The 14,482-nt window shown below is 49.4% G+C and overlaps 1 protein-coding gene across 4 annotated transcripts in view; it reads left to right on the plus strand.

The window, feature by feature from the left end:
- Positions 1–434: 434 nt before the first annotated feature.
- The window catches only part of KIT (KIT proto-oncogene, receptor tyrosine kinase), an 83,647-nt gene continuing 69,599 nt past the window's right edge, over positions 435–14,482 (plus strand). For all 4 annotated transcript variants that reach the window (XM_025435629.3, XM_025435631.3, XM_025435630.3 and 1 more), the window contains exon 1: positions 435–608. In XM_025435629.3, the coding sequence (XP_025291414.1) occupies positions 536–608 (73 nt within the window). In that variant the 5' untranslated portion in view covers positions 435–535. The remainder of the gene's footprint in view (positions 609–14,482) is intronic.

A 14,482-nucleotide genomic window follows, 5' to 3' on the forward strand; every position in this document is an offset into this window, starting at 1 on the left:
AGCAGGTGGAGAAGCCGAGCGGAGTGAATGACCTGGGGCCCCCAGGGTGGACAGCAAGGGGAGAGCGAGCGGGGGCCTCACCGCTAATCCCCGGCGCCCCCCGTTCCTGCCGGCTCCTGCACCCCCGCCCGGGGGCGAGCCCGGGACCGGGCGGCGGACCTTATTGTCTGGGGAGCACCTGCCAGGTGGCGGGCCCGCGCCCTAAGGTGCGCTGGGTGCCCGGCTTCACACGGCCCCTCCCCGGGAGCCGCGTCGGGCCCCCGACCACATCACAGGGGAGGCGGAGAGCCGGCGAGATGCAGGGCCCCGGGGATTAGCCCGTCGGAGGCGCGGCGGCCCGCGAGCCCCGCGGGGGGAGGCGAGGAGGGGCGCGGGGGAGGGGCGTGGCCGCGCGCGGAGGGAGGGCGCCGGGAGGAGCGGCCGCGGCTCGGCGCTCGCCGCTCGCCGCTCTGGGGGCTCGGCTCCGCGGCGCTCCGTGCACTTGGGCGCGAGCAGGAACGGGGAACGGAGCTCCGGTCCCAGCGCAGCCACCGCGATGAGAGGCGCTCGCGGCGCCTGGGATTTTCTCTGCGTCCTGCTCCTGCTGCTGCTGCTCGGCGTCCAGACAGGTGGGCCCCCGGGTCGCGCCCCCCGCGTGCCCACCCCGGCGCCGCCGGCGCGCCCCGGGGCTGCAGCCCGCTGGCCGGGGGTGGGGGTGGGGGTGGGGGTGGGGGTCCGCAGCGGGGGCCGACGACCCTCCGGTGCCCGTGCTTCTCCGCCCCCGGAGGCTCGAGGCGTGCCCGGGACGGCCCCGCGCCCCGCCTCGCTCACCTGCGCGGGGAGCCCCTGGGGCGGGCGGCGGGGGCGCCGGGCTGGGGTCCGGCGGGGCGGGAGGGCGCGAGCTGTGCGGGTCGGGGCGGCTCTTGTGCGCGGGGCGCGCGGGGGCCGAGGCGGGCGGGTCCGGGGTCCGGGGTCCGGGGTCCGCACCCAGCGCGTTACCTCGGCGCGGCGAGGCGAGGCGCGGCCGCTGCTTCCTTTTGTTGAAAGTTGCGCGTGTGTGGCCGGAGCGCGCAGGTTCGCGGCCGCGCCGAGGGCGAAGTTGGAGAGCCTCTGCTCTGCACACCGCGGGCGCCCTTTGTGGCCCGGAGCTGGGGACAGAGGCGCCGCCGCCCGTCCCCGCCGCCCCCCGGGTCGCCCCCCGCCCCCGGTTATAGGCGTGTCCGCCGGGGAGCCGGGCCCCTGAGCCTGGAGGCGGCGGCTGCGGGGACCACTGGGGCAGGGCGCGTGCAAAGCAGCCGCTAGGCTGCAGACTTTTTGCTGTTGATCCCACGCCGGAGGCTCGCCCCTTTCCGCCGCGGGGCCGTTTCTTTCCTGCCACGCGCCTCCGAGCGGCCGGGAGGCAGCGACCGCGCGCTGGGGCGCCCCGGGCCCCCCCCCCCCCGCCCCCGACAGCCCGGCGGGGCTCTGCGAGCCGCTCGAGCCGGGGTCTGCGCCCTGGAACCGCGGGGCCCCGTCCTCCCTGGGAACTGGGAGGTTTGCAACACCCCGCCCCACGTGACAGCTACACTCCTCCGGGGCCGCCTGGGGCGGGGGTGGGAGACGCAGTGGAACTTTCTGCAAATCGTACTTGCATCTGTAGTGAAAACCCGGTTCTGTGTGCGCGGGAACTTGGGTCTGAAGGTGGTGGTGGTGGTGGAGGAGGAGGACTTGCAGGCTCCTGGAAGCCCTGGGTCAGATTCCTCCCCTCCCCTCCACCCCCCCTCCCCCGTTTTTTGTTTTTTCTGGGTGTCGCTAGTGCACGAGGGAGTGCTGGGCGCCCGGCTAAGCCATAAAACCCAGGTCATTTTTTTTTTCTTTTTTGAAAAACCCTTTAAGGCCACCCCGATGGTGCAAGGACAGAAAGTGAGTCTGACCTGGAATTTAAGGGGCTTAAAAAAAAAAAAAAGAAAGAAAGAAAAGGAAGCATCGTTATGAACTGTCGTGTACTCCATTGACCGCCGGGCGGTTTCCCCTAAAGTCTCCAGGTCCAGCCGGCCTGCTCCCGGGCTTGGAAGGCATTGTGCGGGCTTTCCTGTGGAGGAAGAGAGGCCTTGCATCTGGACCCCGTGAGATGGGGGGGAGGGGGCGTGGATCATGGACCAGGGCCCGGTTTCCGTGGCGGATTTGACCGCTTAAGCTTCAAATGACACATTTGGTCCTTCTGTCTTTGTGCCTTGGCATTTTAAATTGCAGTTAAGGTATGTTCAGGGACCCGAATAGGGCGCCAGAAAAGACAGACCACCCAGAATAGTTCCCTTTTTAAAAATTACATGAATCGGTCGCCTCTGTCTTCATGAATATCCTGCTCCCTTCAATAGATTTTTGGCAGAGGGAGTTTTAGGGCTGGCTCCTGGGGGGCAGTGTGGTATAGTGACAGAGCCTTGAGCTGCCCTTCTCGTTCTCCTTTTTGCAGCATGTATTAGCGGTGTGCCCTTGGCAGGTCATTTAAATTCTGGAGGTCCCAGTGTCCTCCAGAGAACAGTGAGGCATCGGCATCATGAAGGATCCTTTGGGTTCCACATTCTCCTCTTCCAGTGTTCTGGGTGTAGACTACAATTTTTCTGAATTCTTTCCCTGATTCCTTTCTGGCTCCCTGAAATTGCTCTGCCTCTCCCCTCCCGGGGATCACTGGTGGTTGCTACTGCTCGAGCCCTAGGCTAAAGCAGGGGGGTGTGGTTTATTCCTGCTCCCTCCCCAGTCCCCACCTTTGCCTAGTTTCCCTTTGAATACAACCTAGGAGGTGCCGTCTCCGTAGGACCCTCCATCACCGCTCCCCTCAGTATTTACAACCCCTGTGCCCGGCAACACGAGCCTGCCAGGAATAGTGAATCACACTTTCCTCTCGTTCCTGCAGGTGTGAGGCCAGAGTCATACCCAGCAGCTGGCCAAGGGACATTTTGGTTCTTATCCTGTTGGGAATAATACAGTGGTCCTGTAAAGGGATCCCAGAAAAGTCACTTAGCCCCATTCTGGTCCTTCCCCCTCATCCACACATTTTTTTTTTTTTTTTAATGACTTGATAAAGTCTGCATGCTGTGTTATTACGATGCATTCTCTGATGTGCCTTACATTTCATTTTGTGTGTTGTGTAGTTGTTTTTTATTCAAAACTGGGCCAGGTCCGTGTTTTGGGGTGGGGGAGTCGGGGAGAGGGTTTCATGTGGTATTTCTAGTCCTCCCAACAAGCCCTGGAGGCAGTAGTCTTACCATCCTTACCATTTTATAGCTGGAGACACTGGCTGAGGATAAGTCTGTTATCAAAGTCATCAATGGTGAAGCCTGACATTAGCCCAACTGTATATCCATTCACAGCCTTAACAGAATCAGTTGTGAGATCATTTGAAGCTATTCACTGAGCATATCTTGTATGCCAGGGTATCACTGGAGGCTCTGAGAATATGGGATGGCCCTCCAAATTTTGGTGAAAAAAAGACCTAGAATTGCCTGTCTTATGATGTCTGACTTAAAGTGTTCTCAGTTTGAGGGAAGTATTCACTGGGGAGGGGGAGTCATTCAATATAGCTTCCCTGGGGGGGTACTTAGGCAACTGACCCTGCTCCTGAGGGCTGTAGGTGTTAGCTGTCCCATTCTGAAGGCCTCAGAAATGAAGACCAATGGTCTCTCAAATGATGATGAAAGTCAGTTGAGATTTTTTGTTTCCATCCCCCTCTCCAAAAAATTAAAATGCTCTTAGCGTTATCGTATACTTGTGGCATAGCTGTGAAAGAGCAGACTCCCAGGAATGAGTTCACACCACTGGCTATTTACCCTGAATGGGCACAGTTGAGCCAGAAAGGCAGTTTACCACTCATAGCCCCAAACACATCCTCATCAGAAACGTGCCAAGTGTTTCTTGGGCTTCCCTGGTCGTGCGCGTTTGTTTAGGGACAGATGTTGTTGTGCTGATGGATTTTGCTGCTGTTGTTGACAGCTGCCAGAAGTTGCCCTTAGGATTTTGACTCATTTCCTCAAGTCTCCCCCCCCCACCCCCAGCCGATGAGAGGACACCGGGAAATGAGCCACGGCGTCCCGGTGTCCCGAGCAGAAATCTTAAAGCTGGCCTTGCAGGATGAGAACCTCTCCGAGGCAGTGGTCAAGGCTGCAGCAGCGTTGGCTCCAGAATGGATTTATTTGGAGGGTCCACAGGCTGGGACGAGGGAAGTGCTTTGTTTTGCAGCAGGCACGGGAGGGGACTTTCCAAATAAGGGACTGAAAGGCCTTGGAAGGAATCTCAAGTGTGCAAAATTTCATAGGCGGTTTCTGTAACTTGAAGAAGGTGGCTTTGTGACTGCAAGTCCAGAGCGAGGAGCACCTGCCAGGGAGTAAGCAGAGGTACCGGTGTGAGTCCAGGGCAAAGCCAGGGTAAATCTGTGTCAAAGGGAGGGGGGCACTCTGAGGAAGCCTGGCCCAGGACCTCTGATTCTGGACGTTTGGGACCCGAGACAGCCCAGCTTTTGACTTCAGACTAGGTAGGGAGACGTTACCGGCTGCTGGCCCCTGGACATGTGTGTTTTGTTTTGTTTTCCTCCACATGCTGCTTTTTAAGAAAACATCGAGGCAGTGCTTAAAAATCTGGAGAATTTATGTCAAGTTCTCGATTTCTCTGTTCTCTTGAAGAACAGAAAACTCTGCCTCTTTAGATGGGATTTGTGCTCCTTAGGAGGCTCCAAGAGATACCACTCTTTGCTGCCAGCCCTTAGACATTGTAGGCTTTAAGCCTCAGGCGCTGGTGAGCATAGATGGGCCACGCAGGTACCTAGTGGACAGGTACCTGGTGCACAGGTATTTGGTGGATGGGTATCTGGTAGACAGGTATTTGGTGGACAGGTACCTGGTGGACAGGTACCTAGGGGATGGAGCACAGGCCTAAGGAGTGAAGACAGCCTTGTATTAATTAGTCTGCTGGCTTCGTGGCTGAGAGCTTTGGGGGCTTGGAGCAAGTCTGTCACCCCACTGAATTTCCTTTTTCACCCTCGTTTCAGCTGTGCGACTTTAAATTACGAAACCATTCTGTTCCAGTAAATCTGTTCTACGTGTAGCGTTTTTAGAATGGTTGCCAGTACAAGCTCAATACATGTCAGTCAATAATTACCATCTGTAAAATAGGAATTACTGTTTTCCCCAAGATGGAAATCATGCCTACTCTCATATGATTGTCCTAAAAATCAGAAAGAGATTCTTGTCCAGATGCTTGGCACAGGGCCTGGGATGGGATGGGCACCTAATGAGTGAGTGAGCTCTGTGAGGATGTAGAATTTGACGGTTTCTCTTTGGAACCTTTCATGCAAGGTACCAATTAAGTACTAACATGACAGCTTTTAACGTGAAATAAACTTTACTTCTTGTTTTGAGTTTTATATAGCTTTTGACCTAACCGTTGGGAATCCCTACTCGGAGACTGGACGGATCTTGAACTTTTTTTTTTTTTTTCTCCCCCAGAAAGACAAACAACTCAGAAGATTTCTCCAGTGAAAACATTCACATCTGCTGATTTTTCCTTTCATCCTATGCTCTGGCCTTCATGCTCTATTTTGGTTACCACACACTTTGTTGGGTACCTGCCTCCTTTTCTGATGGTTACGTTTTCCACACTTGCAAACGTCAGGCTAAATTGTTATCCAGGGCGGGTGGCATCAGAGTTAAGACCTTGGGCTCCTAAACGGGACCACCTGAGGTTTGTGTCCACTTGGGCCCCTTGCCATTGTGCGATCTGGGTGAGGACTCTTCCTCTCTGTAAGCCTCAGTCCTTCATGTGTGACCCAGGGATGATGGCATGGGCTCCCAAAAGGGGATCACATGCCCTAGCATGGTGTCTCACGGGGACAGCATGGGAACTCCACATCAGGCTGATTCCATGGCCCTCTTTCAGCTTTGTCTCTTAAAAAAAAAAAAATTGGAAATAGGTTTTAAACCAGATTTTGTAGAGGGCTGTTTTTGGTACTAAGGTGAGAAATGTGTACACTTCATGTCTAGCTTTAAAAAAAAAAAATCCGCTGGTAGTGGCAATGCATAGTTCTCCCCTTGGTTCTTTGTTCCACTTTATTCTTAGCCCTGTCTTGGTGGATCCGGATTTCCAGATGAAAGTTTAGGAGGGGACAGGTCTGTAGATGGCCATTTTCTCAAGGTGAATAAGTGAGGGTAGCTCACTTAGGGTCCAGGGACCCTGTTACTTTGTGAAGTGGGGTTGAAAGCACCTCAAGAATGAGGGGTTTTTCTGTGACCACCTTCCCTAGGAGTGAGGGACCTGGCTGACCTTGGCCTTTGCCTCAGGCTGGACACACAGCGGTGCTCCGTGGATGTGAGCTTAACATCTCTCGATCTCCAGCACTTGTGCAGCATTTGAACATAGTAAATGCTCAGTAAACCTTTCAGAACGGGTCTTGGGAAGATCTGTCAATCCCTAGGCCTTGGTCCTCGCAGGAGCTACAGGTGTGGGCCAGAGGGGAGGGGGACCTGAGAGCAGAGCCTCCAATTTAAATCCAACTTGGTGTCAAAAAAAGTGCAAAGCGATTTCTGTGCGTTGGAGGGTAGAGTGTAGTTGAGGCTTCAATTGGGAAAAAACTGTGGGAACAGGGGACAAGTCCTAGGATCTTATTTGAGGATTGTCACATCTTCCAGTTGGTGTGATGGTTGGGGTGGGTAGGGAATCGGAGGGGAAGAGAGGCAGGAAAGGTGGGCTCTTTGATTAGCCTCAAGGAACATTGGAGGGAGGGAATATTTATTGTTGTGTTTGGTCCAGATTCTTTTTTTTTTTTTTTAAAGATTATTTAGTGTTTTATTCCTGAGAGACACAGAGAGAGGTAGAGACATAGGAAGAGGGAGAAGCAGGCTCCCTGCGGGGAGCCCCATGTGGGACTCGATCCCAGGACCCTGGGATCACGACCTGAGCTGAAGGTGGATGCTCAACCACGGAGCCACCCAGGCGTCCTGGTCCAGATTCTGAAAAGAGCTGAGAGGTCAGGACTAGCGTGGACCTGACCCCGTAGTGGCTCTCTGGGTTTTGCTCACCATCAGGCCAGGGCTGCTCGCTCCACCATTCCATCCAATCCCCAACCTCCCCTGAAAACTTGGGCACCCCCTTACTGTGGGTAACCAAGACCAAGGGAGGTGTGTATGTGCTTGTGTGTGCATTTTAGGAAAATACACACAACGTAATATTTACTATCCTAATCATTTTTAGATGTACAGTTCAGTAGTGTTAAGTACGTTCACGTTGTTGGGCAGTCCATCTCCAGAACGTTTTCCATCTTGCAAAACAAACTCTGTGCCCATTAAACACTAACTCCCTATTACCCCTTCCCCCAGCCCCTGACAACCGTCATTCTGTTTTTCTGTATTTACAAGTTCGACTACTCTAGGGACCTCATAGAAGTGGAATCGTTCAGGATTTGTCTTTGTGACTGGCTTAGTTCACTTGGCATAATGTCTTCAAGGTTCATCCACGTTGTAACATACGTTAGGATCTCCTTCCTCTTTAAGGAGGGAAATGTATGTATATGTGTATGTATGTCTGCATATGCATATGCACATATATAAGTTTATACCATATTTTGTTTATCCTTTCATCCATCAATGGACCACTGGGTGGCTGTTCTGAATAATGCTGCTGTGAACATGGGCGTATAGACACCTAAGGGAGAGTTTCTCAGGAGCCTCTTTGGGGACAGTCAGTCTCATGGCTGAGCTGTGTGTTGATGGGGAGCAGGGTAGAGCGATGGTCACTCTTTAGATGGCCTCTGGGGAAAGGAGGGGTGAGGGCCTGAGTGTGAAGGGTGCATGCTCAGGGAAGCAGGGAAAACGCTAATGAGATGTGGGGAAGATCAAGATGGCAGACTTAATTCACTTGGCAAATTTACAGTCATCTTGGATGTGTCAGGCATGGATGAGATTGAGGGGAAGGGGAGCAGGAGTTCCCAGTAGGCATGTGTAACTGGGAGAACTGGTGGTAGGTACTATGTCATACATGGAAATAAAGCCAGAGGAGGAGCAGTCCGGTTGAGGGGAGGAAGAGGAATATGGTGTCGGACTCTGTTGTGTTTATTTATTGACTATTTACAGGCCACATTTCCTTGAAACTCCATTTCATGATGGTAGATACAAATGGGATACTTCTTAGGGTCGGGTCCACGTAAGAGCAAAACTGTGCCCCAGAAGTCAACAGGACATGGCTGTGTGATATGAATGGTAGGATTTGGGGATTTTTAAGGAATTGCGTGTTGTGTGTCAGTCATACAATGAAAGGTAAATTTTCACGAAAAGAAATACATAGCAGGAGGATAATTCTGCATTTATTCTCCACATGAAGCCATTTTCCAAAAGTGTTTGTTGGTTTTCTCAGAGAACAGAATGGACAGTGTGGGTGTGAGGGAGGACAGAGTTGATTAAAGCTTTGGCAAATAGGCCCTTTGAAGGCAACTTAAAGAAATTGGATTTATTAAGCCTGGAGAAGATAAGGTGAGGAAGTTTTAGGGAATGACAGTCTTCAAATATTTGCAATATGTGAGTGAAGAATGGGACAAAGTGAGAATAGTTTAAATTGCCCCAGAAGGAAATTGAGATTTTTTTTTTGGGGGGGGGGATTCTTGATTGGAGCTTTGGAAAATACGTTATTGCATTGCCAGAGCTAGTTATAGGGTCTTTGCTGCAAGTATGAGGAGAGTCAGATAATTGTCATTTGAAATGGTTAGGTCCTGCTTACCTCAGCTGGTCTGACGACCCTTTAAGGGCCTGTCTGAAATCGTTTCTAAATAAAATCACCAGCCACTTTTTTCTTCTTTCCTGCCTTGGATTTGGGGAGAGTGTTTCTCTAAATTCTGGTTCGACTCTAACACGATCCACCACTCTTCACAGTTTTTGGCCATATTGAAAATAGCCAATAAAGAACCCACGGCTTAAGCCTGGGTTATTGATCTCTTAGGGTTTGGGGCTATCTCACCAGAGTGGATCATGCAGCTGTGGGATCACTTAAGCCAAGTGCCAAAGTAAGAGGAACAAAAGGAAGTCCGAAGTCCAGAGGAATCTATAATTGATCATAATTCACCCTAACCTGAGAACCACTGTGCTCTGTGATCCCCCCACTGATAATTTTGAGAGAAAGCCAGCCGTGCTGCAGCTAGGCCCAGAGATCTGTGAGGATGAAGGAAGTCCTTTTTCCTTGATTGCTCAGGGGTGGATTGCTCGCCCGGTGGCTTACCCATCACCCAGACTTCCCTTCCCACCTGCCCTTTCCCTTGGGTCATTTCATGGTCATGGCTCAATGGCACAGATCAGATCAGTCAGCCGTCCAGTAGGGAGGACGGTAGAAATGAAATTGCAATTCAACAGCTTCCAGTTGATTATGCCATTTCACTTGTCATGTTGAAATGTGTGATGATGCTCTGAGATGTGATCCCTGCCTTGAAGGAGCCTGGGAGCTATGGGAAGATAAGGGCTGGGGTCGGTGCTAATGTAATAGGATTTGTAATAAGATTTAAATACCAGTCCTGGACCAGAAGCCAGGATGCATATTCATTACCACTGGATTAGAGGCATAGGCATCCCTTCTGGAGGAGAGAGGCTGAATCAGAGGAAGATGTGGGGCCTGAGTTAAATCTCGGTGAAGGCATGGGGTAAGGTGTGAATCTTAAAGGAAGGGGTTTCAGCTAGCCAAAAGACTCCCATGGAAAGAATCTACTGGAAGATGAGCTAGGGTAATTTCTGAGGATTTTTTTTTTTTTTGATTCGTCAGTAATTGCAGTATTTCCTCCGGTGCCATATGTGAGATTTTTGTCAAGTGTAATCTGGTCAGGTAGTTACTTATTCAGAGAAATTAACTTTAAAAAATGGAAAAACTACAGACTTTCCTTTTGCATGTATTACACATGATGCATGTACAATGCAAATCCAGAGTAGGGCCACGGATACGTATTTTGAGTCGCTTTTAAGTCCAGGCTAATTACCCTCCCTCACCTTCCTACCTCCCCACCGCCAGCCAAGATTACAGATTTCATAGGCTCAACGTCCCGTAGTGGCACTAGATGGTTTTTTGGTTCTTTACTTATTAGCAGATTTTAAATATTTAGTAAAATGATAATCCAGGCGTGTGGCAATCTGCATAAATCCATTCCTTTAAAAAAAAAAAAAAACCCACTCCAAAAAAACCAGGAACAAGCAAAGCCTCTCAACCTTGATAATCAACCTCTCCTGTAGGGTTTAGGACATCTTGAGGTTCTGTTCTGGGTTCTCCACCCTGCACTAGAGGGCATTGGGAAGGTAATTGGGGGCACTGGTTTCCTGCCCTCCCCAAAGCAGAGAGCCTTAGGTGAGGAGGTGGCTGTTGGTGAGAGGAAAAGTCAATCACTTAAAGAAAAGGTGTGAAAAAAAAAATAAAGGTGTGTGATGGCACTCACCTGGGAGTGCCTTTGTTCCTGACCAAGTGGAAAAAAACTAATAGGGAAATACGAAAAGAGGAGACACCCTCACTCCTTCGCTTGCATCTTTTAAGTTCCCGAGTGAGTTGAGTGAGTGAGGCAAAATACCTAGCTTCTTTGGGATTTTTACCCCAGATGACTCAGGTTATTTCAAAGGGTGTTAGAAAATTCTTCAAAAACAATCCCGGGCTGCCAGTCATTTACATAGAATGACCTATGTAGGTAGGCTGGTAAGCTGCCGCAGAATTGCTTAGCAGAGTTAGAACAAAGGGGGTATCATCACAAAGAATTTTGGGGATTATTTGGTGTGTCTTTTTATTGGAAGGAGGTATTTATAGAAAGGTTTCTAATATAGATTTGGCTTCTGGGGAAAACACTGGCGATTTTAGAAGTGTGATGGGGTGGGGAGGTGGGGGCATTGGCTCTCTGTTACTGGGCTGGCGCATGGTTTGAAAGAAAACAAGAGCATGTTAAAAAAAATTGAGAATTCTTCTACTTGGAAAGGCTATGGGTACTTTTAAACCGACTCGGTCTTTTGGCTTGTGAAGTGTTTTAAATGCATTTCCATTCTGATTTCCACTGATTTCTCTTTTAATGGGTGACGTTGAGTCCATGTACCTTGGGAAGATCTTCGTTTTAAGAACTGGCCTGGTAATAAAAACCACACAGGGTGGTCATTAGGCTTCTTGTCATTGTTAAATGAAACCCGGATTCTTAATCCAAAAGATGGCATTAGAAGAGCCACTTGAAAAGGTTTAATTGGGATGTGGAAAAATTTTTTTTTCTACTTATAGTATCGCCAGGGTATTTACTGCAGGGAAATAGTAGACACGTTTCTAGCTCAACCCAAAGGCATCACTTTCATAAAAAAAAAAAAAAAAAAAGAACCCCCCCTCCTCTTTTGCTTTTTAAAATAAACTAGCATATGTAGAAGGGTTTATGAATTTTTTAGTAGATCTGAATGTGTAGCCTAATTTACATTTGCGCATTTTCAAGGGATATTATTTAAATGATCACCTTAGGTTTGGAATGACTGCCTTCCAAAGAGAGGCTGGCCAAGGGAGGGGGATGCTGGAGAGCCGAGGTGGTGGCGGGCCAGCAGGTGAGGACAGTCCTTAGCAGGGTGTAAGCCGGCTTCTGTGTCCCTATGGGAAATCTGGACCAGCAGCTCTATCCATAAAATTGTAGGCTTATGACTCTGTAGGCTTATGACTCAGTTTCATTCCCTTGCTCCCTTCTAATATCTTTTAAACTGACCTTTTAAAATAAAATCTTTTTAAATTTAATTTTTAAAATTTAAAATTTAAGATCTTTTAACATTCATAGGTTGGCTCATCCAGGATTGTTAAAGCATTGGGGGAGTGGGGAGAGCACCAAGCAAAAATCCACATCATCTTGGGGCTTCTGTTCCAGTGAATTCTTTTTTTGGCTCATGAGCCCAGGCCCCACAAAGAGCCCAGAAAGAGAAGAAGAAAGCCTAGGGTCTCTCATAGAAAGCGGCTTCATATAGATTTATTTCAGTTCTGTGTTCTGGTCACTTAGGGAAGGGAGCAGAGAAAGGTAAAGGTTTCTCAGGGGGTTGGGGCGGCCTGGGTTCACGAGGAAGGAGGAGGGACTGGAGAAGGCAAACCAGAAGGGGAAAGAGGAGAGACAGGGAAGGGGCGAGGGGCCCAGGGAAGGGGCCTCCAGAACAATGATGAGCCACATGAGCAGGTTTTCCTGGAAGGACCCACCGGCTGGAGGCTTGGAATCATTTTCTCAGAATGTACCAGAATGCTTTTTCACAGCTGAGAGAGATCCTCCAGGGGTCCAAGCCTGAGTGCTCTTCAGGTCATCTCCAAGGACTAGAGGCTCTTCACCTCCTTTTTAAATTCAGCCTTTTCTTGTTAAAATCGGACCATCTTTGGGTTTAATGATAACTACGATCCGCCGATGGCAGCTTGTGTCGACTCCGGGCCATTCAGCCCAGGACAGGTATTGGGCGCATCGTGTGCCACTCTCATGTCACCGTAGGTGGCCGGGGTGGGGTGGCAGCAGCTTGGCTTCAGGTGACTCTGCATAGCCTGAGAGTGGCCTCTCAAAGATCCATGAAGTGATAAGCTCTCTAGTTTTCAAATCTAGGACTCCCCCAAATGAGAATTACTGAGGACTAGAAAGTTCCTTCTCTGTCGGTTTCTTGGGCATCGAGTAGGACTGTTGTCACCTTTGGTATAGTGTGGGTTGATGCTCAGGAAGGAATCCAAGATACAGACCATCTGGCGATGGAAGAGTGGTACCCCTGTGAGTTGTGGGCAAGACGGTGTGACCCCAGTGACCACAGCTTTGGCGGGAAGGCCTTCAAGATTTCCCCAGGTGCTTTGTAGGGTGTCAGCTAACAATTTTGCTGAGATGACCAGCTTTAAGATATACAAGTGTGGGTCCTTAAGTAATGATGGGACCCGTTGCTGTCATATACTTGCTTCACGTTTGACAAAAGACTGGTGTTTCTAAGTCAGGGAATTATTTTTATCCAGTGTGGTCGGTCATCACTGGTTAGTTCCCACTGTTTTGGGTGAGAATTTCAGGGCCTAGTTTAAATAGATCCTGTTTAAGTTTGCTATCAGTTAACTAGAGAAGGGTTAAAAAAAAATGTAGGGGGCCTGGAACTTTTAGACTATTCCTTGGGTTGTCTGAAAACCTAGTAGTAGCCATTTTATCTTAAGATGGAGCAATTGAGGGGCACCTGGGTGGCTCAGTTGCATTAGCATTCCACTCTTGGTTTTGGCTCAGGTCACGATCTCAGGATGGTGAGATCCAGCCTCATTTCAGGTTCCGTGCTCTTCGGGGAGTCAGCTTGAGATTCTCTCCCTCTCCCCCTCCCTACCCCCCTGTTTTGACACATGGGTTCTCTCTCTCAAAAAAGAAATAAATAAACCTTAAAAAAAAAAGATGGAGCAATTGAACCTCACATTAACTTTAAAATACAGAGGCACCCAGATGGCTTAGTTTGCTAAGCATCCAAACCTTGATTTGGGCTCAGGTCATGATTTCAGGGTTGTGAGATCGAGCCCTCCCTGCTTAAGATGCTGCTCTCTCTCCCTCTCCCTCAAACCCTGTTCCAGGCACTCATGCTCTCTCTCTCTGAAAAACGAAAATGATATATGTGTATATACATAAAAATTGATATATCTCTACATATCTAAATATATAAAGCACAAGGCTATTTCAGACCTAGGTAATAGTGTAATGAACTTTTCTATACCTACCATCCAGCTTCAACAGTTGGATCAGCAAGCAGCGTTTTCTGTTTCATCTTTGTCCACTTCATCCTTCCATTATTTCGAGGCACCTCTCACGCATCATGGGATTTCATCTAGACATGTTTTCAGTATGTAGCTCTGAAATACAAAGATTACCCACGTAGTGATAATGCCAGTGTCACAGCTTTCCAAGTCAATGTATTTCCCACGATGTTGTTGATTACCCAGGAGTCACAGTTCCCTGTGGAAATATAATACCTATAAAAATATGTATGAAAATAGGCACACACACCAATTTGTACACATTTGATACAGAATCCAAATGAGATTTCCATATTGCAGTTGGTTCATGTGGTCTTTAAGTCATTTCTTATTTATTTATTATTTATTTATTTAAAATATTTTATTTATTTATTCAGTGTAGACAGAGAGAGAGAGAGAGAGAGAGAGAGAGGTAGAGACACAGGCAGAGGGAGAAGCAGGCTCCATGCTGGGAGCCCGACACAGGACTCGATCCTGCCCTGGGCCAAAGGCAGGCGCTAAACTGCTGGGCCACCCATAGGTCCTATTCCCCCATTTCCATTGAAGGAACTGAGTACTGGTCCTGTGCAGGATTCTCTTGATTCTTCTGGTTGCATCCCCATGGTGCTGGTGAACAGGCTCTTTGTTCCCTGTATTTCTTATGCATTTGTGATTTAGAGGTTTGGTCATATTCAGGTTTGATTTTTTTTTTTTTTTCCCCTAACAAGAGTACTTAATAATTGGAGTGTTCTTCTGTTAGTCTACTTTCTTTCTGCTCTTTTGGTATTCCTTGGGG

This window comes from Canis lupus, chromosome 13 (genome assembly GCF_003254725.2).
Source record: "Canis lupus dingo isolate Sandy chromosome 13, ASM325472v2, whole genome shotgun sequence".
NCBI lineage: Eukaryota > Metazoa > Chordata > Mammalia > Carnivora > Canidae > Canis > Canis lupus.